This window comes from Pongo abelii, chromosome 20, assembly GCF_028885655.2.
Source record: "Pongo abelii isolate AG06213 chromosome 20, NHGRI_mPonAbe1-v2.0_pri, whole genome shotgun sequence".
NCBI lineage: Eukaryota > Metazoa > Chordata > Mammalia > Primates > Hominidae > Pongo > Pongo abelii.
Genome location: NC_072005.2, coordinates 11,944,378 through 11,970,393, shown reverse-complemented (window position 1 = coordinate 11,970,393; position 26,016 = coordinate 11,944,378). Strand labels below are relative to the sequence as shown.

Here is a 26,016-nt window from a genome sequence, read left to right as displayed (position 1 = left end):
GAAACCTCATCTCTACTAAAAATACAAAAATTAGGAGGGCATAGTGGTGCATGCCTGTAATCCCAGCTACTCAGGAGGCTGAGGCAGGAGAATCACTTGAACCCAGAAGGCGGAGGTTGCAGTGAGCCGAGATCAGGCCATTGCACTCCGTCTCAAACAAAAACAAAAACAAAAACAAAGTACCTTCCCAGCTAAGTGAAGTGACCGGCTCTTGGCCAAGGAGACCCCCAAAAAACCCTGAAAATTGAGTGCCTCTGTATGACAGGATGGGAGGTGAGACAGGTCTCCTTATACCCTCTCCCACACATTCATGTAAAAATAGATATCATCAGAATGGAAAAACAGACTCCTTGTGGCAAGAAGATACTAACTTACAAACAAGACCTAAGGCCACGCAAGGCAAAAGTAAAGTCACGCCTCAGAATTCATAAAATCTCGAGAAACAGGTCTGTTTTTTGGCTGGGATGGAATCAAGTGGCAGATAACAGACCCCCTTCCTTCAGCATTCCTTCCTACCTCCTCCAAACTTTAGACAAAGATTCAACACTCTCAACCAACTGCCACCTACAGAATCCCTCAACCACCTGTGCCTCTAACGCACCTTCCACAGGTCCCGCCCTTTCTGCCAATGGAACTTAACACCTTTCAGGCACTGATTCATGATTTTCTCTGCAATTCCTGTCTCTCTGAAATGAATAAAACCAAACTGTCTTGAGCCGCCTCGGGACCACTTACTCCAGGCTGCTTGGGGTTGTGTTTCCGTCGGCCAAGGTCTCTCCTATTCGGCTCTGAATAAACTTTATTTTACATAGTTTGGCTTTTTCCGTTGACAAACCACAAGCCAGGACGGGGTGTTTCTCATTCGTGAATCGCTGTTTGCTCAAATGAACTCTTTAATTGTTAACGTACCTCAGTTTAATTTTTAACAGGAGAAAGTGGGGACTGGGGGCCTCACAGACCACTGCTCCTCCCACGCACGCACCCCACACCCGAGTCAGGATGCCCCCATGACCCTCCCGTTGCTTCCGCACAATCTGGGGAGACGCGGGGCTGCGGGAGCGGAACTGCCCAGAGAGGGCTCCGGGGCCGGGGCCGGGGCCGCAGTCGCCGGGCAGGGACGGGACAGGACGCCCGGGTCCTGGCTGCCGGCCCAGCCCCATCCAGCGGCCAAGGGGACCAAGGGCCGAGCTGCTCAAGGAGGACTCGGTCCCAGACCCCGGAGTCGCCCACAGGGAGGCCCGGGTCCCGCCACAGCCGGTTCCCGCCTGTTCCAGGCAGCCCCTCCCCCGTCTCACGACACCTGGTCCCGCACACGCACCATTTCCCGGCTTTCAGATGTCCCGGGGTCCTCTCTACAGCTCCTGTGACTACAGCAGGGCATAGCGCAGGCGACAGAGCGACAGAAGCCTGGGTACAGGAACCAGGTCCCTCTTGGGCTGGACAGACCGGTTCCCAACCGCCGCCCGCGCAGCTAGGAAGGTGAGGAAAGCGACCCCCTTCATTTCCGGATGAACTGTGGGCAGGGCCACGCCCCAGCACCTCTGATTGGATGAAATGCTAGGTCCCGCCCCCCACATCTGAGTGACAGATGAAGCCCTGGGTATCAGGCCCCGTAGAGCCAGACTGATGGATTCTAGCCACAGCTTCTCTAAGGGCGAGCTGCTTTCTGCACTCTGGTTATTGGATATTTGCATTTCAGCCAAACTTGCTATTGATATAAGAGAACACTAGCGTCATCCTCACTCAAGGGACTGTCCCCGCTCCTTCGTTCTGCACGGGGTCACAGGAGTGTGCAGGGAATTTCAGACTCAGTGTCCATAGGAGCCATCTGCTGGCCTCAGAGCAGCAGGGGAACCGAGACCAGGCCAGGCACGACTGCACCAGGAGGAGAGGCATGTGTCCTCGAGCGAGCCGGAATTGGGGATGAGGCGTGGCCAAGCCTTGCTCACACACCCCCATTCCCTTGTGAAAATGCTTCCTCCTTTCAGATCTTCATTTTCACCAGCAGGAAACTCTCACCAGGTTTTGTTTCTGACCTAAGTAAACTGTCAACTTCATGAATCCTTTATCCAGGTGACGCCACCAAACAATTCTTTCTCTAGCTCTAGCCTGATCTTCACACATTTTCTTTCTTTTTTTTTTTTTTTTTTTTGAGACGGAGTCTTGCTCTGTAGCCCAGGCTGGAGTGCAGTGGTGCGATCTCGACTCACTGCAAGCTCCGCCTCCCGAGTTCACGCCATTCTGTTACCTCAGCCTCAGGAGTAGCTGAGATTAAAGGCGCCCGCCAACACGCCCGGCTAATATTTTGTATTTTCAGTGGAGACGGAGTTTCACCGTGTTAGCCAGGATGGTGTCGATCTCCTGACCTCTTGATCCGCCCGCCTCGGCCCCCCAAAGTGCTGGGATTACAGGCGTGAGCCACCGCGCCCGGCCACACATTTTCTTTATCTATACAAATAACTCTGACCCCAACGACCCCATGCATGTCAAACCCCAAACCCTGCCCAGAAGACAGCTCCAGAGGTACAACACCAGAAAGGACAGAGACGCCACAAATGCATCTGCACGTGGGTCTTCCGCTTTCCAGGGCTCTGCAGCTTCTCGGAATCCACACCCTTTCTGGAGCTGCTCTGAGCAGCTGGAGGCCACTTGTAGAAGGGGGTGGGCTGCCCGCGAAGCCCCCAGGGAAACTCTCTTTCCCTCCCTTTGCAGGCTCCAGAGACTGTCCTCAACGTGGAATCACTGGCCTTGGGCTCTGCTGCCCCCTGCAGGTTATTCCGCTACTTCTCACCCCATCGATTAGTTTCGCGAGACAAACACCTTCAATCCCATTGTATAAATAAGACACCAGCAGAGTCCCTGCTCTCCTCCTATGCTTATGTATAAAGTGGGGGAGGAAAAATCTAAGGTAACTTAAGTGCATTTGAAAGACTTCCAGATCGCAGTGGAGGTGGCAGCTGAGGGACTCGCAGTCAATGACCACTGCAGCACCTCCAGGCCAGGCTGGTGGGAGAGGGTGGAGAGCTGGAGATGGATGTGGATAGGTGGAGGGAGCTGCCCTGGGAACTGGGCTCTGCAGCAGCGCGGCTCTAGGGCCCGGAGCCCGGGAGAACAGAGATGGGGGCTCCCAGAACAGGAAACTCAGGGAGGAGAGAGTCTGGTGGCTTCCATGGGACGGGGTGCTGTTGCAGCTTTTGTGAGTCAGTAGCTATCATAACTAAGCCCAATCGGGACGTGAAAACTTGGATTCCGTGGGAATTTATGAAGAGGAAGGCTCTGATGACAAAGAAGTCATCGATGAGGAGGGGGATGAGGGTCACTGGCAAGCTCGCTTCCTTATGGAAAGAAAAGTGAACGCTCAACTACTGCTGCAAAATGGGGTCAAAGGATGAGACTCTCGCTGTTACGGAATAAACTGCTGCAGAACTCTTAGAGACTGCAAAGATCTTTCAATAACAGCCTGGGAGGCCGGGTGCCATGGCTCATGCCTGCAATCCCAACATTTTGGGAGGCCAAAGTGGCAGGATCACTTGAAGCCCGAAGTTGAAGACCACCCTGAGCAGTGAATTGAGACACTCCCATCTCCATAAATTTATTTTTTAATTAGCCAGGAGAGGTGGTGTGTACCTATAGTCACAGCTACTCAGGAGGCTGAGGCAGGAGGATCACTTGAGCCCCAAAGTTTGAGGCTGCTGTGAGCTGTGATCAGGTTACTGAACTTCAGCAAGACACTGTCTCAAAAAAAAAAAAAAAAATCAAAAACAAAAAAACCCATAAAAAGCCCACCAAACTCCCTGGGGAAACCCTGACCCCCTTGGATGGTCTAATTGTAAAACACAACAGGTGGTGATATTTCCTCATGGACTGGAGCATTCTAGCCACGTTAAGAGGCTTGGCCTACTGAGGATTTACCAGGCGGGATGACCTCCTTGCAGTCAATGGAAAAGGCCCCTGGTGAAACCATCCCTTTAAACTTTATCAAATTCATCAGGGAGGAAGGGAGGAGGAAAACTTAAACCAAGCTGGCAGCACCTTCAGCATTAATCATTAAGTCAGCTTGTTCCCTGACCTTCCTCATATTTGCTTCATACCTAGTGTCCTAGAATCCCATTGTTGCGGTAAACTGAGGAAGGAGAGACCAATATGGAGTACAGGAGGATTTGCTTATATTTTAGGTACGCACCGGCTCAGACGATTTATATCCAAAAAGCTGAGCATTGAACAAAGACAAAGCAGGGTTTTTATAAGCTGCCTTACAGATGCAAAACAAAAGCAGTTAATCATAGAGTAACAGGTCATGTAATCTATAGCATAACATAATTTATGACCTTGCATAGCCAGTGTCCTTGTAGCTGCATTGAAAGAAAAACAAGAATTGGCTAAATACAGACATTTGTAAAACATAATAATGCTTAAGAAGACTTGGAAAAGAGTAACAGTAAAAGAGTCTCTTTTTTTTTTTTTTCCTTCAACCTTGCTCTGGAAGGGAGGGGTGCCTGGAGCTTATTCCTTTGGCCTTGGCTATTTGGACATCGTTATCTTCTTGATAAGGTCCTGGAAGTGAGCTGCTAGGCAGAGGAAAACTTGTGCTTTTCTTTTCTTTTTAACCCTTGCCTTGCCACACTCTGGGCCTTAGCTTTTACTTTTCTTGGAGTAAATAAATTCAGTACTTATTATTTTTAAATTTCTGCCTCACGATGGACCCTAAATGATAGTTCCTGTTAACTGCTCTGTAGATAACAACTTGAACGTTAGAGGTTTTCCCTTTGAAATATTTCCATTTCAGGGCCGAGCGCAGTGGCTCACGCCTGTAATCCCAGCACTTTGGGAGCCCGAGGTGGGTGGATCACCTGAGGTCAGGAGTTCAAGACTAGCATGGCCAAGATGGTGAAACCCTGTCTCTACTAAAAATACAAAAATTAGCCAGGCATAGTGGCGGGTGCCTGTAATCCCAGCTACTCAGGAGGCTGAGGCAGAGAATCGCTTGAACCCGGGAGTTGGAAGGTTGCAGTGAGCCGAGATCATGCCACTGCACTCCAGCCTGGATGACAGAGTGAGACTCTGTCTCAAAAAACAAACGAACAAACAAAATAAATATTTCCATTTCAGGGCTGGGAGCATTGGTTCATGACTGTAATCTCAGCACTTTGAGAGGCTGAGGTAGGGGGATCACTTGAGCCTGGGAGTTCAAGAACAGCCTGGGCAATATAGTGAGACTCCATCTGTACAAAAAAATTTAAAAACAGCCAGGCATGGTGGCATGTGCCTTTATTCCCAGCTACTTGGGAGGCTGAGGCAGGAGAATCCCTTGGGCCTAGGAGTTTCTGCAGTGAGCTATGATCCCACCACTGCACTCCAGCCTGGGAAACAGAACCATACTCTGTTTCTTAAAGGAAAAAAGAAATCCAGACATTTGTTAGTCTTTGGATTATTGGAGAGCATTTATCTGACACTTAGTCCAATGTTTGAGACCAATATATAGACTTATTAGAAAGGGGCACTTTGGGACTGGGACACAGCTCTGCAGGAAGCTTTGGACATATTAACATGTTAGTATGGCAGGCACAAGCCTCAGGCACATCTTTAGAGGGTAGAGCTGTAACTTGGGATGTTACAGCTGCTGCTGAGGGTAAAAATTGGGCCTTATGGCAACCACAATGTGGTAAATCAGTCCCTTTAGGATTTTGGTTGTAATTATGACATGGAGATGAAACCAGACACTCTTGAATTGAACAAGTTCTGGTAGTATATAATGCTTTCCAGCAGGTGGAATCCTTAAGAAAGAACCTTTCTGTGACTGTGAGAATGGGACTACCATGCCTGGCTAATTTTTTGTATTTTTGGTAGAGACGCGGTTTCACCATGTTGTCCAGGCTGGTCTTGAACTCCTGAGCTCAGGTGATCCACCCCCTCAGCCTCCCAAAGTGCTGGGGTTACAGGTGTGAACCACCACGCCCGGCCTCCCACTAAGTCTCTTTCATTTGGCCTGGCACAGTTTCCCATGCCTTAATCCCAGCACGTTGAGTGGTCGAGGCAGGTAGATTGCTTGAGCCCAAAAGTTTGGCCTATGACCACCTTGGGCAACATAGTGAGACCCAGTCTCTATTTTATTAAAAAGAGAAATACACACACACACACACACACACACACGCACACAGACACACACACACGCACACAGACACACACACACACACATTTATATACATAAAACAGGGTGAGCATGGTGGCTCATGCCTGTAATCCAAGAACTTTGGGAGGCCAAAGTGAGTGGATCACCTGATATCAAGAGTTCAAGACCAGCCTGGCCAACATGGTGAAACCTTGTCTCTAACTACCAATACAAAAATTATCGGGACGTGGTAATGCACACCTGTAATCCTGGCTATTCGGGAGGCAGAGGCAGTAGAATCGCTTGAACCCAGGAGGCAGAAGTTGCAGTGAGCTGAGATCACGCCATTGCACTCCAGCCTGGGCAAAAGAGCACAAACTCCATCTCAGGAAGAAAAAAAAAACAAAAAGTAAAAGTTCCTTTTTTGTCCCAGGTTGTTATGGGCTATCACTACTATCACCAGTAGTTGCCTATGAAGCAAAACCTATTCTCACAGTGGGTCCAAGAGGAAAAGTAGAAGATTTGGAGACATTCCAGGTAGATCCAAATGCAGCACTTATACGATAGTATATGGTTAATGTGAGGACTCTTGGGGTGACTTAGCTGAGGCTAGTATAATAAAATACCATGGACACAGTTTCTTAAACAGCAGAATTTGTTTCTCACAGTTCTGGAGCTTCGGGAGTCCAACATCTTGCTGCCAGCAATTTTGTTCCTAGTGAAGGCTATCTTCCTGGTTTGCAGCTAGATGCCTTCTTGCTTTGTCCTCACATGCTGGACAGACAGAGTTCTCTCTCTCTCTCACTAATCCCATTATGAGGGCCCTCCTCTATAAATGTATGTGATCTCCTAATGGGTTCGTGTCCAAATATGACTGTGTTGGGGTTTAGGGCTTACAAGTATAAATTTTGTTTTTGAGACAGGGTCTCCCTCTGTGGCGCAGGCTGGTTTTAAACTCCTGGGCTCAAGGATCCTCATACCTCAGCCTCCCAAACACTGGGATTACAGGCGTGAGCCACCACACCTGGCCTCCAAGTATATATTCCGAGGAGAGTAAATACAGGACACGCCAAGGGGTAAACAAAGAGGCTTTGGAGACAATGTAATCAGACAGGACTTTATCACATAGCAGATAGGGAGCAAGAGTCACAAAGGAGTGAAGTCCAATTTCAGAATGGCAGAGAGAAGGGACATCGAGGTAGCTGTATGACTGCATGAAGGATGAAAATGCATGCCAGGGCCACTACATGGAAAATTATTGTAATTATCTAGGAAAAAATGAGAATAAAAAAGAAAAACAAGGAGCCGGGTGCGGTGGCTCACGCCTGTAATCCCAGCACTTTGGGAGGCCGAGGCAGGTGGATCACGAGGTCAGGAGATCGAGACCATCCTGGCTAACATGGTGAAACCCCATCTCTACTAAAAATACAAAAAATTAGCCGGGCGTGGTAGCAGATGCCTGTAGTCCCAGCTACTCAGGAGGCTGAGGCAGGAGAATGGTGTGAACCCAGGAGGCGGAGCTTGCAGTGAGTGGAGATCGCACCACTGCACTCCGGCCTGGGCGACAGAGCGAGACTCTGTCTCAAAAAAAAAAAAAAAGAAAAGAAAAACAAGTAATCATAATGAAAATGAAAAACAGAATAACCTTGGTTAGTATACAGTTGTTAAAGATTTTAAATAAAATATTTGTCAGAAACATGTACAGATATCTTGGTTTAAAAAAAAAAAAAACCCTAATTGCTGAGCATGGTGGATCATGTTTGCAATCCCAGCACTTTGGGAGCCCAAGGCAAGAGGATTGATTGAACCCAGGAGTTCGAGACCAGCCTGGGCAAAACCGTGACACCCTTGTCTCTACAAAAAATTTTTAAAAATTAGCTGGGCAGAAAGCTGAGGTGGGAGGATTGCTCAAGCCCAGGAGCTTGATGCTGCAGTGAGTGACCAGACCACTGCACTCCAGCTGGGCTACAGAGCAAGGCTGTCTCAAATTAAAATAAAAGAAAACGAGGAAAAAAAAAGAGAAATAACTACAAATTAGTCAAATGTAAGAGGATGACTGGATACTGCTACACAGAAGATGAAAGATTATATAAGAAAAATGCTCAACCAATGGCAACAAATAAAAAGCAATACATAATCACACACAGATTCTGTTTAAGAGTAAATGGGCGACGAAAAGTGAGTTAGATAATTCAAAGTGTTGGGTCACAAGAATAAAGACACATGCATGAAAGGTGAGATGGTTAATTCATAAGTTACATTCATACTCTATTGACATTTCCTAGTAAATTTGAATTTATCCATAATCTACAACCCAGCAATTATTTCCCAATGTGTAAAACTTTGTGTTGTATTTCCAATTAGGAATAAAAACAAGAAAAACATTGTCAATAAGATCAAGAGATAGGCTGGGCATGGTGGCTCATGCCTGTAATCTCAGCACTTTGGGAGGCCGAGGCGGGTGGATCACCTGAGGTCAGGAGTTCGAGACCAGCCTGGACAACATGGTGAAACCGTCTCTACTAAAAATGCAAAAATTAGCTGGGTGTGGTTGCAGGTGCCTATAATCCCAGCTACTCAGGAGGCTGAGGTAGGAGAGTTGCTTGAGCCCAGGAGACAAATGTTGCAGTGAGCCGAGATCCCGCCACTGCACTCCAGCTTGGGCGACAGAGCAAGACTCTGTCTCAAAAAAAAAAAAAAAAAAAAAAAATCAAAAGACAGAGTTGAACCAACTCAAGTGCCATTAAGTAGTGGAATGGGCGAGTCAATTACATGACCCATAACTTCACAGAGCAGCATGTTTGCAACAGGCTCAGGCAAGAAAACCAGAAAGACACCCTCTCAGCATAATACTAATGGTGTATCATGGTAATATTCTGTTACCAAAAAATTCAAAAGCGGCAAAATTCTGCTTTGTGACAGAGATGACAAAGTTACAAAGAACAATAAAAAGAATCAAAACTTTGATCACCTTTGCATAGCAGAAATAAGTGAGACCAAGGAGACACACCAGAAATGCCCAAGGCCTATTTATTTTTTGGGATGGTATGTCTCTGAGTATTCATATTTCTATTATTTTGACTTGGCATAAAACAGCTTATTTCAAGAACTCGATTTCCTTCTTCAAACATTATCAAACTGTTGACTAAGGTTCCAATCAGCTAATTAAAATCCTAACACCCAAATCACAGAATAAAATTCTTAGATGCGGTCAGTGCAGCGGTTCATGCCTGTAATCCCAGAACTTTGGGGAGGCTGAGACAGGTGGATCACTTGAAGTCAGTACTTTGAGACCACCCTGGTCAACATGGTGAAAACTTGTCATAACTAAAAATACAAAAAAAAAAACAACAAAAAAAAAACGAAAAAACAGGGCGTGGTGGCATGTGCCAATAGTCCCGGCTACCCAGGAAGCTGAGCCAGGAGAATCTGGGAGGCAAGTTGCAGTGAGCTGAGATCGCGCCACTGATCCAGCCTTGGCCACAGAGTGAGATTCTATCTGAAAAATATACAAACAAACAAATAAATAAATTCTCAGATGCATGGGGAAAGAGCAATTCCATGGCAGCAAGATTCTGTAAAAAAACAAAAGGGAGGCAGCTCAGGTAGGCAGCCTGCCTCACCCACAGCTCACAAGGAAACTCACACTCCAATAGTTACACATTCCCAAGCTTAGGAACCACTTGGACCGTGGAGACACAGGCCAGGCTGGCCCACTCCTAGGCAGTATGTGAAGGAAATGTGAGCAGCCAGAAAATTACTTCTGGGACTTCCACACACACCCTGCTGGCCCATCCCCACAGTGTGGACACAGTCCTTCTACCTGGGTCTCAATGCCCAGCAAAGACCACTCGCTCACTGTGAGTCCGTGGAAGGTTCTGACCTAGGCTGTCTTTTTTTCTGACATCAAATGTGTGGTGCTTGCTGAACACCAACCAATTCTCCAGCACTAAGCAGTTATGCGACCACTCAATTCAGAAGCCACCCAGAGTTAGCAGAGACTCCACAAGTTCCTGGTTCACCCAACACAGCCCCACTCGGCAGATGCAAGTCAAAGCCCCAGGGGCCACGTGTACTTCTCAGCAACCGCATCTAGATCTGGGTCCTGTACAACAGCCTCCTCAAGTTCCATAATTTGATAGAACTACCCACAGTTCACTTACATTTACCCACTTACTATGAAGGATACAACTCAGGACCAGTCAAATCAAAGACATGGATAGAAAAAGAGTAAGGGGTGTGGAAAGGAGATGGGGGTGGGTGGGCAATCCTGAAAATGGCTGTGATTCATGAACTCCCCAATCCTTTGTGTTGTGCAAGAGCACCTTACTACAATGAAACAAGCTTCCCATGATGACTTAGATGGTGCCACGTTTGTTACCTATGACAAACCAGACACAGACTAGAAATCGCAGTATTTACCTCACAAACCATTAGGTGAATAGTTTTCTCTTTAGTGATCAGTCAAAATGAAATATCTATTAACCAAAGCATGCTTCAGTTTCTCTCCTTCCTCCAGGTTCCTGAACTTTTTTGTTTTTTTGAGACAGAGTCTTGTTCTGTAGCCCAGGCTGGAGTGCAGTAGCACGATCTTGGCTCACTGCAACCTCCGCCTCCCTGGTTCAAGTGATTCTCATGCCTCAGTCTCTGGAGTAGCTGGTGTTACAGGTGTGTGCCACCACGCCCAGCTAATTTTTATATTTTTCATAGAGATAGTGTTTCACCATGCTGGCCAGGGTGGTCTTTAACTCCTGACCTCAAGTGATCTACCTGCCTCAGCCTCCCAAAGTGCTGGGATTACAGGCATGAGCCAATCTGCCCAGCGGCCCCCGAATTTTTGACTGACCCCTTCTAAGCCTATATACAAGCACATTTTATGTGTTTATTTAATATCTTATTAAATATTTATTTAATATTTTTATTTTTACTTGCAAGTTCAGTACCTAGACTTTTTTGCTATGAACTGTTTTAATGACAAGCTGACTTCAAGGTCTAGAATTAATTTCTTACCTAAACCCACATTTGTTTTACTAGAACGTCTGGAAAAAGCCCCATGACAAAAACTATCACTTGTGGACGGCATCACTGACTACTGCATCTGCCTGTGGATCCCTAGCTTTCCAAGGCTCTGAGGTTCTCTCAGCATAAAGGGCTCCTCCCATGGTCAATGTGAGTAGCTGGTACACCTGCAGTGGGGGCACCAGGGGAAGAACCAAGTGAGCATTTTTTTTCTTTTTTGGAGACAGTCTCGCTCTGTCACCCAGGCTGAAGTGCAATGGCGCAATCTCAGCACACTGCAACCTCCGCCTTGTGAGTTTAAGCTATTCTCGTGCGTCAGCCTCCCGACTGGCTGGGATTACAGGCATGAGCCACTACACCCAGCTACTTTTTGTATTTGTAGTAGAGATGGAGTTTTGCCATGCTGGCCTGGTTGGTCTCAAACTCCCAACCTCAGATGATCCACCCACCTCAGCCTCCCAAAGTGCTGGGATTATAGGCGTGAGCCACCCCGCCTGGTGTGAGCTTTCAATGATCACTCTTTGTAGGATCAGGACTCAAACAGGCACCAATGTCCCTGACTTCCAAAATTAGTGGCCTTCCTGGCATATGAACACCCTTTGGGCCTGTGCTCCAGTGTCCTCTTTGGGGGTGCTCCTTGGGCTCTTTGTGAAGGATCAAGACACCCCCATAGTCTAGGCCGATGTCAGGCTCTCCAGTGTGTCCTGTTCATCACCCTCAGCCTGCACTTTCATTGTCACTGTCATTGGCCATTCCAACACTGTGCTTGCATCCTGTGGAAAGTCACATTTGGGGTCAAGTGGATGGTGTTGTTTCTACTCTTTGGTGAAAAGTATCAGGGTGTATTTGGCCTTCAAGGGAAAGGGATGAGACAGGGGTTGGATTCAGGTGCACCCAACTTTTTTTTTTTTTTTCTTGAGACAGAGTCTCGCTGTGTCGACTAGGCTGGAGAGTGTAATGATGTGATCTCAGTTCACTGTAACCTCTGTCTCCAGGCTCAAGCCATTCTCCTGCCTCAGCCTCCTGATTAGCTGGGATTACAGGCACACACCACGATGCCCAGCTAATTTTTCTATTTTTAGTAGAGACAGGGTTTCACCATGTTGGCCAGGCTTGTCTTGAACTCCTGACCTCAAGTGATCCACCCACTTTGGACTAGCAAAGTGGTGGGATTACAGGTGTGAGCCACCATGCCTGGCCAGGTTTCACTGCCCTGTCTTCCCTGCTCTGAGTCACTTTGTGTGATCTGACAATCGATGACTCCACTCTTCACTGATGTGGATACATTATCTGGAACTGGGTATGTCACCTCCACACACAGACAGGGTTTGGTCAGTGGCTGATGCTGCATCTTGTGGTGCCTGGATTTTGACCTTAGGGAGTTTTAAATAAGCGTTTCTGAAGAGCAGCTTCATTGGTACCTTAAAAGAAATGACTGAATTGTTCTATGCCGTTGCATAATATATAAAAGAAACTTTTCCGTGTTGCTGTTAACTTTGCACTGCTGAGATAAGCAGGCTGTTGACAAGTTAGCATCAACAGCACGTTATCAGAGAAAGACAGGCTTGTATTTAGACAATTTACACAAATTTATTAGCCTCTTATGACTCAGTAAAGCAATTTGAAAAAATATAGCTTTATAAGGCATAAATGAATTTGTATGTTTTAACTAAGGTACTTTCTGGTAAACGGTGCCCATACATTTTAGGAAATATTTCAGTCTTTAGACAATAAGTAAGGCAAAAACAGGTCCAGGAGTCTACAGATGACCTCCCCTCACCACAAGGCCAAGCCTTTTTTGTTTTTTTGAGATGGAGTTTCGCTCTTGTTGCCCAGGCTGGAGTGAATGGTGTGACCTCGGCTCACTGCAACCTCTGCCTCCCATATTCATGCGATTCTCCTGTGTTAGCCTCCTGAATAGCTAGGATTACAGGAGCATGCCACCACACCCTGCTAATTTTTGTAATTTTAGTAGGGACGGGGTTTGATCATATTGCTCAGAATGGTCTCTAACTCCTGACCTCGGCCTCCCAAAGTGCTGGGATTACAGGCGTGAGCCACCATGCCCAGCCAAGGCCAAGTCTTTTACTGCTGGAGAGACACGTGTCACATATCAGGCATATGAGACGCTCCTCAGTGACCATGATGAATCAGGACAAAACCAAGGGCATTTTGTAACTATATTTCTAAATGTGATAGAGGAAAACATATTTCAAATCATAAACATGGCCAAAATTTTTCTCTTCTTACTAATGTGACTTGTAATTCTCATACATCTCACAGTCATTTGTGGCTTTTGGTCATATTTATCACTATGGTATATTACACCCTTGCTGACAGCAGGTATGGCACTGCTGGTTTTGGGGAAGAAGGCACTCAGAGGTACATGAGATAACTATTGGTATTATGACTGAATAAAAAATTAGGGTTGCGGCTGGGCATGATGGCTCATGTCTGTAATCCCAGCATTTTGGGAGGCCAAGGCAGGGGAATCATGACGTCCGGAGTTCAAGACCAGCCTGGCCAATATGGTGAAACCCTGTCTCTACTAAAAAATACAAAAAATTAGCCTGGCATGGTGGTGCATGCCTGTAGTTCCAGCTACTCAGGAGGCTAAAGCAGGGGAACTGCTTGAACCCTGGAGGCGGAGGTTGCAGCGACCCGAGATCATGCCACCGCACTCCAGCCTGGGTGACAGAGTGAGATTTTTTTCTGGAAAAAAAAAAAAAAAGATAAGAAAAATTAGGGTTGAAATAAAATTTTAAGTACATAAGCATGAAAAGTAAAATTTCTGAAAAAAAAGATGCCTGGCATTTTATCCACATGGTTATACTGACTTACAATGTCCAAATAATAACAATTTAACAGTATAAGGTTGATCTAATACATGACACCAGTGGGATATTTTATTATAGCTTTTTTTTTGAAATGGAGTCTCACTCTGTCGCCTAGACTGGAGTGCAGTGGCACAATCTTGGCTCACTGCAAGCTCCACCTCCTGGGTTCACGCCATTCTCCTGCCTCAGCCTCCCGAGTAGCTGGGACTACAGGCGCCCACCACCATGCCTGGCTAATTTTTTGTATTTTTAGTAGAGACGGGGTTTCACCATGTTAGCCAGGATGGTCTCGATCTCCTGACCTCGTGATCTGCCCACCTTGGCCTCCCAAAGTGGTGGGATTACAAGCGTGAGCCACGGCACCCAGCCTTACTATTATAGCTTCTTCATTATTTAAAAATAACATTTGTTAGTATACAGTTATTATAAACAGTTAATTGTTTACATTCATTATCTGTATTCAAAGAATCTTGTCAGATCTGAATGCTTTCTCATACTGCTTACATTCATAGGGTTTCTCTCCAGTGTGAGTCCTTCCATGCATTTGAAGGTGTGAGGCTGATCTGAAGGCGTTCCCACATTGCTTATATTCATAGGGCTTCTCTCCAGTGTGAGTCCTTTCATGATATCGAAGGGAACTAGAAGAAATGAAGGCTTTCCCACATGGCATACACTCATAGGGTTTCTCTCCCATGTGAGTCCTTTCATGATATTGAAAAGAAGTGGAAGAAATAAAGGCTTTCGCACATTGCTTACATTGATAGGGTTTCTCCCTAGTGTGAGTTCTTTCATGATATTGAAAAGAACCGGAAGAAGTGAAAGCTTTGCTACATTGCTTGCCTTCATAGGGTTTCCTTGCAGTGTGAGTCTTTTCATGTCTATGAAAGGAAGTAGGCAAGCTGAATGCTTTTCTGCATTCTTTACATTCATAGGGTTTCTCTCCAGTGTGTGTTCTTGCATGTATTCAAAGGACCTTGGCAGATATGAATGCTTTCCCACAATGCTTACATTCACAGGGCTTCTCTCCTCTGTGCATCCTTTCATGTATTTGCAAAGAAGAGAAATTGTGGAACGCTTTTCCATATTTCTTACCTTCATAGGGTTTCTCTCCAGTGTGTGTCCTTTTATGAATTCAAAGATTTTTGACAGATCTGAAGGCTTTCCCACATTGCTTACACTCATAGGGTTTCTCTCCAGTGTGAGTCCTTTCATGATATCAAAAGGAAGTGAAAGAAACAAAGGCTTTACCACATTGCTTACACTCATAGGGTTTTTCTCCAGTGAAAGATTTTTCATATATTTGAAATGACTTGGCAGAATAAAAGCCTTTCCCACATATCTTACATTTATAAGGTCTTTCTACAGAGTGCATTCTTTTTTTTTTTTTTATACTTTAAGTTCTAGGGTACATGTGCACAACATGCAGGTTTGTTACATATGTATACATGCGCCATGTTGGTGTGCTGCACCCATTAACTCGTCATTTATATTAGGTGTATCTCCTAATGCTATCCCTCTCCCCTCCCCCTATCCCACGACAGGCCCCAGTGTGTGATGTTCCCCTTTCTGTGTCCAAGTGTTCTCATTGTTCAGTTCTCTCCTATGAGTGAGAACATGCAGTGTTTGGTTTTCTGTCCTTGTGATAGTTTGCTCAGAATGATGGTTTCCAGCTTCATCCATGTCCCTACAAAGGAAATGAACTCATCCTTTTTTAAGGCTGCATAGCATTCCATGGTGTACATGTGCCACATTTTCTTAATCCAGTCTATCACTGATGGACGTTTGGGTTGGTTCCAAGTCTTTGCTATTGTGAATAGTGCTGCAATAAACATACGTGTGCATGTGTCTTTATAGCAGCATGATTTATAATCCTTTGGTTATATACCGAGTAATGGGATCGCTGGGTCAAATGGTATTTCTAGTTCTAGATTCTTGAGGAATCACCACACTGTCTTCCACAATGGCTGAACTAGTTTACAGTCCCACCAACAGTGTAAAAGTGTTCCTATTTCTCCACATGCTCTCCAGCACCTGTTTTTTCCTGACTTTTTAATGATTGCCATTCTAACTGGTGTGAGATGGTATCTCGTTGTGGTTTTGATTTGCATTTCTCTGATGGCCAGTGATGATAAGCATTTTTTCATGTGTCTGTTCACCGCATAAATGTCTTCTTTTGAGAAGTGTCTGTTCATATACTTTGCCCATTTTTTGATGGGGTTGTTTGATTTTTTCTTGTAAATTTGTTTAAGTTCTTCGTAGATTCTGGATATTAGCCCTTTGTCAGATGGGTAGATTGTAAAAATTTTCTCCCATTCTGTAGGTTGCCTGTTCACTCTGATGGTAGTTTCTTTTGCTGTGCAGAAGCTCTTTAGTTTAATTAGATCCCATTTGTCAATTTTGGCTTTTGTTGCCATTGCTTTTGGTGTTTTAGTCATGAAGTTGTTGCCCATACCTATGTCCTGAATGTTACTGCCTAGGTTTTCTTCTAGGGTTTTTATGGTTTTAGGTCTAACATTTAAGTCTTTAATCCATCTGGAATTTAATTTTTATATAAGGTGTAAGGAAGGGATCCAGTTTCAGCTTTCTACACATGGCTAGCCGGTTTTCCCAGCACCATTTATTAAATAGGGAATCCTTTCCCCATTTCTTGTTTTTGTCAGGTTTGTCAAAGATCAGATGGTTGTAGATGTGTGGTATTATTTCTGAGGGCTCTGTTCTGTTCCATTGGTCTATATCTCTGTTTTGGTACTGGTACCATGCTGTTTTGGTTACTGTAGCCTTGTAGTATAGTTTGAAGTCAGGTAGCCTGATGCCTTCAGCTTTGTTCTTTTAGCTTAGGATTGTCTTGGCAATGCGGGCTCTCTTTTGGTTCCATATGAACTTTAAAGTAGTTTTTTCCAATTCTGTGAAGAAAGTCATCAGTAGCTTGATGGGGGTGGCATTGAATCTACAAATTACCTTGGGCAGTAAGGCCATTTTCATGAATTGATTCTTCCTATCCATGAGCATGGAACTTTCTTCCATTTGTTTATGTCCTCTTTGATTTCATTGAGCAGTGGTTTGTAGTTCTCTTTGAAGAGGTCCTTCACATCCCTTCTAAGTTGGATTCTTAGGTATTTTATTCTTTGAAGCAATTGTGAATGGGAGTTCACTCATGATTTGGCTGTTTGTCTGTTATTGGTGTATAGGAATGCTTGTGATTTTTGCACATTGATTTTGTATCCTGAGACTTTGCTGAAGTTGCTTATCAGCTTAAGGAGATTTTGGGCTCAGATGATGGGGTTTTCTAAATATACAATCATGTCATCTGCAAACAGGGACAATTTGACTTCCTCTTTTCCTACTTGAATACCCTTTATTTCTTTGTCCTGCCTGATTGCCCTGGCCAGAACTTCCAACACTACGTTGAATAGGAGTGGTGAGAGAGGGCATTCCTGTCTTGTGCCAGTTTTCAAAGGGAATGCTTCCAGTTTTTGCCCATTCAGTATGATATTGGCTGTAGGTTTGTCATAAATAGCTCTTATTATTCTGAGATACATCCCATCAATACCTAGTTTTTTGAGAGTTTTTAGCATAAAGGGCTGTTGAATTTTGTCAAAGCTTTTCTGCATCTATTCAGATAATCCTGTGGTTTTTGTCTTTGGTTCTGTTTATATGATGGATTACGTTTATTGATTTGCGTATGTTGAACCAGCCTTGCATCCCAGGGATGAAGCCAACTTGATCATGGTGGATAAGCTTTTTGATGTGCTGCTGGATTTGGTTTGCCAGTATTTTATTGAGGATTTTTGCATCGATGTTCATCAGGTATATTGGTCTAAAATTCTTTTTGTTGTGTCTCTGCCAGACTTTGGTATCAGGATGATGCTGGCCTCATAAAATGAGTTAGGGAGGATTCCCTTTTTTTCTATTGATTGGAATAGTTTCAGAAGTAATGGTACCAGCTCCTCTTTGTACCTCTGGTAGAATACAGCTGTGAATCCATCTGGTCCTTGACTTTTTTTGGTTGGTAGGCTATTAATTATTGCCTCAATTTCAGAGCCTGTTATTGGTCTATTCAGGGATTCAACTTCTTCCTGGTTTAGTCTTGGGAGGGTGTATGTGTCAAGGGATTTATCCATTTTAGCTAGATTTTCTAGTTTATTTCCATAGAGGTGTTTCTAGTATTCTCTGATGGTAGTTTGTATTTCTGTGGGACCGGTGGTCATATCCCCCTTATCATTTTTTATTGCATCTATTTGATTCTTCTCTCTTTTCTTCTTTATTAGTCTTGCTAGTGGTCTATCAATTTTGTTGATCTTTTCAAAAAAACAGCTCCTGGATTCATTGATTTTTTGAAGGGTTTTTTTTGTGTCTCTATCTCCTTCAGTTCTGCTCTGATCTTAGTTATTTCTTGCCTTCTGCTAGCTTTTGAATGTGTTTGCTCTTGCTTCTCTAGTTCTTTTAATTGTGATGTTAGGGTGTCAATTTCAGATATTTCCTGCTTTCTCTTGTGGGCATTTAGTGCTATAAATTTCCCTCTACAAACTGCTTTAAATGTGTCCCAGAGATTCTGGTATGTTGTGTCTTTGTTCTTGTCGGTTTCAAAGAACATCTTTATTTCTGCCTTCATTTTGTTATGTACCCAGGAGTCATTCAGGAGCAGGTTGTTCAGTTTCCATGTAGTTGAGTGGTTTAGAGTGAGTTTCTTCACCTGAGTTCTAGTTTGATTGCTCTGTGGTCTAAGAGACAGTTTGTTATAATTTCTGTTCTTTTACATTTGCTGAGGAGTGCTTTACTTCCAACTATGTGGTCAATTTTGGAATAAGTGTGATGTGGTGCTGAGAAGAATGTATATTCTGTTGACTTGGGGTGGAGAGTTCTGTAGATGTCTATTAGGTCCTCTTGGCGAAGAGATGAGTTCAATTCCTGGATATCCTTGTTAACTTTCTGTCTCATTGATCTGTCTAATGTTGACAGTGGGATATTAAAGTCTCCCATTATTATCGTGTGTCAGTCTAAGTCTCTTTGTAGGTCTCTAAGGACTTGCTTTATGAATCTGGGTGCTCCCGTATTGGGTGCATAAATATTTAGGATAGTTAGCTCTTCTTGTTGAATTGATCCCTTTACCATTATGTAATGGCCTTGTCTCTTTTGATCTTTGCTGGTTTAAAGTCTATTTTATCAGAGACTAGGATTGCAACCCCTGCTTTTTTTTTTTTTTTTTTTTTTTTTGGTTTCCATTTGCTTGGTAGATCTTCCTCCATCCCTTTATTTTGAGCCTATGTATGTCTCTGCACGTGAGATGGGTCTCCTGAATACAGCACACTGATGGGTCTTGATTCTTTATCCAATTTGCCAGTCTGTGTCTTTTAATTGGAGCATTTAGCCCATTTACATTGAAGGCTAATACTGTTATGTGTGAATTTGATCATGTCATTATGATGTTAACTGGTTATTTTGCTCGTTAGTTGATGCAGTTTCTTCCTACCCTTGATGGTCTTTACAATTTGGCATGTTTTTGCAGTGGCTGGTACCAGTTGTTCCTTTCCATGTTTAGTGCTTCCTTCAGGAGCTCTTGTAAGGCAGGCCTGGTGGTGACAAAATCTCTCAGCATTTGTATCTGTAAAGGATTTTATTTCTCCTTCACTTATGAAGCTTAGTATGGCTGGATTTGAAATTCTAGGTTGAAAATTCTTTTCTTTAAGAATGTTGAATATTGGACCCCGCTCTCTTCTGCCTTGTAGAGTTTCTGCCGAGAGATCCGCTGTTAGTGTGATGGGCTTCCCTTTGTGGGTAATCCGACCTTTCTCTCTGGCTGCCCTTAACATTTTTTCCTTCATTTCAACTTTGGTGAATCTGACAATTATATGTCTTGCAGTTGCTCTTCTTGAGGAGTATCTTTGTGGCGTTCTCTGTATTTCCTGAATTTGAATGTTGGTCTGCCTTGCTAGGTTGGGAAAGTTCTCCTGGATAATATCCCGAAGAGTGTTTCCCAACTTGGTTCCATCCCTGTCACTTTCAGGTACACCAATCAGACATAGATTTGGTCTTTTCACATAGTCCCATATTTCTTGGAGGCTTTTTCATTTCTTTTTACTATTTTTTCTCTAAACTTCTCTTCTCACTTCATTTCATTCATTTGACCTTCAATTACCGATACCCTTTCTTCCACTTGATCGAATTGGCTACTGAAGCTTGTGCATGCGTCACGCAGTTCTCGTGCCATGGTTTTCAGCTCCATCGGGTCATTTAAGGTCTTCTCTACACTGTTTATTCTAGTTAGCCATTTTGTCTAATCTTTTTTCAAGGTTTTTAGCTTCTTTGTGATGGGTTCGAACATCCTCCTTTAGCTTGGAGAAGTTTGTTATTACCGATCATCTGAAGCCTTCTCTCAACTCCTCAAAGTCATTCTCCATCCAGCTTTGTTCCATTGCTGGCGAGGAGCTGCGTTCCTTTGGAGGAGAAGAGGCGCTCTGATGTTTAGAATTTTCAGCTTTTCTGCTCTGGTTTCTCCCCATCTTTGTGGTTTTATCTACTTTTGGTCTTTGATGATGGTGACGTACAGATGGGTTTTGGTGTGGTTGTCCTTTCTGTTTGTTAGTTTTCCTTCTAACAGTCAGGACCCTCAGCTGAGGTCTGTTGGATTTTGCTTGAGGTCCACTCCAGACCCTGTTTGCCTGGGTATCACCAGCGGAGGCTGCAGAACAGCAAATATTGCAGAATGGCAAATGTTGCTGCCTGATCCTTCCTCTGGAAGCTTCATCACAGAGGGGCACACGGCCGTATGAGGTAGTTGGCCCCTACTGGGAAGTGCCTCCCAGTTAGGCTACTTGGAGGTCAGGGACCCACTTGAGGAGGCAGACTGTCCGTTCTCAGATCTCAAACTCCATGCTGGGAGGACTGCTACTCTCTTCAAAGCTGGCAGACTGGGACATTTAAGTCTGCAGAAGTTTCTGCTGCCTTTTGTTCAGCTATCTGGAGTGCATTCTTTTGTGTGCTTGGGTCCTTTACTGAATTCGAAGGTTCTGGGCAGATCCAAAGGGTTTCCCACATTCTTTACATTCATAGGGTTTCTCTCCACTGTGTGTCCTACCATGCATTCAAAGGTGTGAGGCAGATCTGAAGACTTTCCCTCATTGCTTACACTCATAGGGTTTATCTTCAGGGTGAGTCCTACCATGCATTCGAAGGATTGAGGCAGCTCTGAAGGCTTTCCCACATTGCTTGCATTTATACGGTTTCTCTCCAGTGTGAGTCCTTTCATGATATCGAAAGGAACTGGAACTACTGAAGGCTTCACCACATTGCTTGCATTCATAGAGTTTATCTCCAGTGTGAGTTTTTTCATGTCTTTGCAATGATTTGGGACAATAAAAGCCTTTCCCACATAGCTTACATTTATACGGTCTTTCTCCAGAGTGTATTCTTACGTGTGTTTGTGTCCTTTCATGACTTTGAAGGTTCTTCATAGATCTGAAGGCTTTCCCACATTCCTGACATTCATACGGTTTCTCTCCAGTGTGAGTCCTACCATGCAATTGAAGGTGTGAGGAAGACCTGAAGGCTTTCCCACATTGCTTACACTCGTAGGGTTTCTCTCCAGTGTGAATCCTTTCATGATATCGAAGGGAACTGGAATGAATGAAGGCTTTACCACATTGCTTGCATTTATAGGGTTTCTCTCCACTGTGAGTTTTTTCATGTCTTTGAAATGAATTGGCAGAACAAAAGCCTTTCGCACATATCTTACATTCATAAGGTCTTTCTCCAGAGTGCAATCTTATGTGTGTTTGAAAACTTGTAAGAGAGGATAATGCTTTCCCACATTGCGTACATTCATAGGGTTTTTTCCCAGAGTGGGTCTTTTCATGTATACGAACATATTGGGGACACGTGAATGCTTTTCCACATTCCTTACATTGATAAGCCTTCTCTCCCGTGTGAATCCTTTCATGTCTACGATAGCATCTGGGACTATGAAATGCTTTCCCACATTCCTGACACTCATAAGGCTTTTCTCCAGTGTGAGTTCTTTCGTGTATTCGAAGGGTAGCAGAATAACTAAAGGATTTACCACATTGTTTACATTCATATGGTTTCTCTCCAGTGTGAGTTCTTTCATGGATAAGATATAAACTGAGACAATGGAAGGCTTTCCCACAAAATTTACATTTATAAGGTCCATCCCCACTGTGCATTACCATGTGTCTTTGAATGCTTGAATGGGAAATAAAGGTTTTTCCAAATTCTTTACAAGCATTGGGTTTCTCTCCAGTGTGATCCCTTTGTTGTGTTCTAAAGGAGGGGTGGTATCTGAAGGCTTTTTTAGGTTGTTGACACTTACATGGCTTCGGTCCATATTCCTGATACTCATAGGCCTTGTGTCCAGTGTCACCTCTGATGTTCATATTAAAAGATGAGTTACCTAGGCCAACTTCTCCACACACAAAGCTTTCACATGATTTTACTTCAGGAGAAGCTTTCTTCTCCTGGAAGTTCAGCCTGTCATCTGGAACCTGGGTAAAAGTTTCTCCACAATGACTGTCTTCTTTAATTTCATTGACTTTCTTTTCTATGACACTCCTGTCAAAAATGAGAAGCACATTACGAAGGGTTTATAAGTAATTTTATATTCATCAACAAGTATTGCACTTGCATTTTTAACACTCTCCATCAAAGTGTAGGCTTTCTGCCCTGTCTGAATCGTTTGAAGGTGACTGGACAACATATTCTACAAGGTGACCCAGCCATAACTATTATTTAAAAAAATGTTTATATGGGGTTTCTTAATACTCTTCCCATGTAAACTATTTTACAAATACTAAATACTCTGTGTCATTTTTCTTTTATTTCAGGGTCTTGTCCTGTTGCCCACACTGGAGTGCAGTGATATCATAATAGCTTACTATAGCCTTTACTGGTTCAAGTGATCCTCCTGCCTCAGCCTCCTGAGTATCTGGGACTATAGACCACAATGCCCAGCTAATTTTTTGCTGTTGTTGATATGTGGTCTCGTTATGTTGCCCAGGCTGTTCTTGAACTGCTGACCTCAAGCTATCCTCCTATCTCCACTTCTCAAAGGATTGGGATTACAGGAGTGAGCCCACAGCCTAGGTCACATTTACATATATGTTTTTTGATCAAATATTCTAAAAATAAATGAATTTGGTCCTGGACTTAGTTCTTTGTTTTACTTATTTTTAATATATTGTCATATTCTAAGATTGTCTAGAGAGACACTGTTTTGTCTTGTAAGTACAAATTACCTGAATTTTCTCCTGGGGTTTTGGTACTCATATTCAATGTTCTGGTCTTTCCAACTTTTTCCTAAAATATAGACACAGAAAAATAGTCCTGAGGCATTATAAAATTGTGAAAAAATTATTAGATTCTATGCCCATGATTTATTGCAGCCATACCTCATTTATTCATCAAAGTATTTCCTGTCTATGTTCTAAATCACTCAATAGCATTCATGAGCTAGAAACACTGGTTCACTAATGGACTGAGGGGAGGAATACTGTCATCCTTACCTATAGAGGTCAGGTTCCTGAAAGTTTCCAGCATCACTTCCCTGTAGAGTTTCCTCTGGGAAATATCCAGCAAAGCCCACTCCTCCTGGGTGAAGTTCACAGCAACATCATCAAAGGCCACTGGGTCCTGAAACATCTCACATGTGTAGAGGAGGATAGGTGAGAGTGACAGCACTGGGGGCCTAGACTCTATTCTCAAGAAGTTCTCAGGATGCTGTGGACTCCAAGTGTCATCAGATCCCTTTCTCCCTGTGTATACTTACTTTCTTCCATAAAGCAACATTTTTTTCACGCTTGTTGCCCAGGCTGCAGTGCAATGGCGTAATCTCGCCTCACTGCTGGGGTTCTAGCACTTCTTCTTCCTCAGCCTCCTGAGTAGCTAAGATTACAGGCATGTGCCACCATACCTGGCTAATGTTATATTTTTAGTAGAGACAGAGTTTCTCCATGTTGGTCAGGCTGCCGACCTCAGGTGATCTGCCTGCCTCAGCCTCCCAAAGTTCTGGGATTACAGGCATGAGCCACCATGCCCGGCTAGCAGTTGTTTTTTTTTCAAGACAGCGTCTCCTTCTGTTACCCAGGCTGGAGTGTAGTGGCACCATCTTGGCTCACTACAACCTCTTACTCCTGGGTTCATGCAATTCTCATGCCTCAGCCTCCTGAGTAGTTGAGACCACAGGCATGTGCCACCACACCTGGCTAGTTCATAAAGCAATTGTGATGCTAGAACTGAACAAGGGGTAAAGCCACAGCAGGATAGGAAATGTATTACTCATCCCAGGGAGAAAAGTGAGTTGCCTGGGCTCACTTTTGTTAACAAAGTTAACATTAGCAGTCCTGAGGCTGTGTATCCTTGAAAATGCCTGTTCCCAAAGTGTAATCTTTGATGATATTGTCAGAGGAAGCACATAGGTAGCTAAGAGCAGGAGGGGGAGCACCTGGGAAATCCCACACCCCCAGGGACCACCCAAATCAGGCATGCTAGATATAAGCAGAGAGGAGGGGAATCACCTAGGTAGAAAGAAACTTCCATTATGATGCCCAGGAATCATTCACTTTGCAGTTATCCTGTCAGAATGTAGCTAGATAGATGCTGATAGGGCAAAGGGGACATTCCTAAGCAAAACCTGGCACCGTATGTACACAAGAGGGCAAACAAGAAACTCCTAAGAGATACCCAGGTGTCATAAGCACAGATTTAACCACTATACGAACTTCCTGAGGTGGCAGTAATGAGCAATGCAGCCACCCACATATCCATTGATGGCTGAATGGATAAACAAAATGTGGTAAGCATATACATAAAATGGGATACTATTTGCTCTTAGAAAATGACATCTTAGCCAGGCATGGTGGTTCACGCCTGTAATCCCAGCACTTTGGAAGGCCGAGGTGGGCGGATCACCTGAGGGTTGGAGTTCAAGATCAGCCTGACCAGCATGGAGAAACTCCATTTCTATTAAAAATACAAAATTACCCGGGCATGGTGGCGCGTGCTTGTAAACCCAGCTACTCGGGAGGCTGAGGCAGGAGAATTGCTTGAATCTGGGAGGTGGAGGTTGTGGTGAGCCAAGATTGCACCATTGCACTCCAGCCTGGGCAACAAGAGTGAAACTCCTATTCAAAAACAAAACAAAACAAAAAAAAAGAAAAAGAAAAAGAAAAAGAAAAAATAACATCTTGGCCTAAACTACAACATGCATGAAACCTCAGGATAATTGAAAAAAGCAAAATACAATAGAATTCATCTTAGAGAACTTATGTAGATTTGTCAAACTATCTCAACTGTACCTGTAAAATTTCTTAAGCTGATAAGTTTTACATTTTGTTTTAAGATAAGTAATGATAATAAATCATGGTAGCAGCCAGGCATGGTGGCTCACGCCTGTAATCCCAGCACTTTGGGAGGTTGAGGCGGGCAGATCACTTGGGGTCGGCAGTTTGAGACCACTCTGGTCAACATGGTGGAACTCCATCTCTAAAAAATACAAAAATTAGCCAGGCATGGTGGCATGTGTAGTCCCAGTTACTTGAGAGGCTGACGCGGGAGAATCATTTGAACCTGGGAGGCAGAGGTTGCAGTGAGCCGAGATCATGCCACTGCACTCCAGCCAGGGCAACAGAGTGAGACTCTTAAAACAAACAAACAAAACACCATAAGAATGTCCTAATAGAGGCAGAAAAGGCATCTGGCAAGCCTTAACCAATTTATGCCTAGTGTTCCATTTTTGGAACGCTAAGAATGTGGGAGTTGTTTATATCCTACTGCTTAAGGTCATGGCCAAAGTCTGATTTTTCACACGTCGGCAATTCAAAAAAGTGCAACCTCCGGCATAAATAAGTTAATATCTCCTCATGATTAAAAATGCTCAATAAACTAAATATACAAGAGAAGATTCCATAAGATGACAAGAGAGGCACTAGGAACATAGAAAAATCTACTATAAAGACATGTATTAAAAATGCAAAGCCGGAGGCCAAGGTGGACAGATCATTTGAGCCCCACAGTTCGAGACCAGCCTGGGCAACATAAGGA

General features: G+C 44.1%; 2 protein-coding genes across 5 annotated transcripts in view; both read right to left on the bottom strand.

Moving 5' to 3' along the window:
- Positions 1 to 15,261, bottom strand: part of LOC103893050 (zinc finger protein 700) — a 37,455-nt gene extending 22,194 nt beyond the window's left edge. For 2 of the 4 annotated variants that reach the window (XM_054539776.2, XM_063719969.1), the window contains exon 1: positions 14,470 to 15,261. In XM_054539776.2, the coding sequence (XP_054395751.1) occupies positions 14,470 to 15,261 (792 nt within the window). Of the gene's footprint in view, positions 1 to 1,318; positions 2,081 to 14,469 lie in introns of those variants that run through there. The other 2 variants (XM_054539777.2, XM_024237929.3) reach the window with 2 other exon arrangements.
- A 42-nt stretch (positions 15,262 to 15,303) lies between these two features.
- LOC100460710 (zinc finger protein 440-like) overlaps positions 15,304 to 26,016 on the bottom strand; it is a 78,902-nt gene continuing 68,189 nt past the window's right edge. Inside the window, 4 exon segments of the mRNA XM_054539799.2 lie at positions 15,304 to 21,251; positions 21,253 to 22,530; positions 23,214 to 23,274; positions 23,481 to 23,607. Coding sequence (XP_054395774.2) covers positions 20,915 to 21,251; positions 21,253 to 22,530; positions 23,214 to 23,274; positions 23,481 to 23,607 — 1,803 coding nt within the window. The 3' untranslated portion in view covers positions 15,304 to 20,914.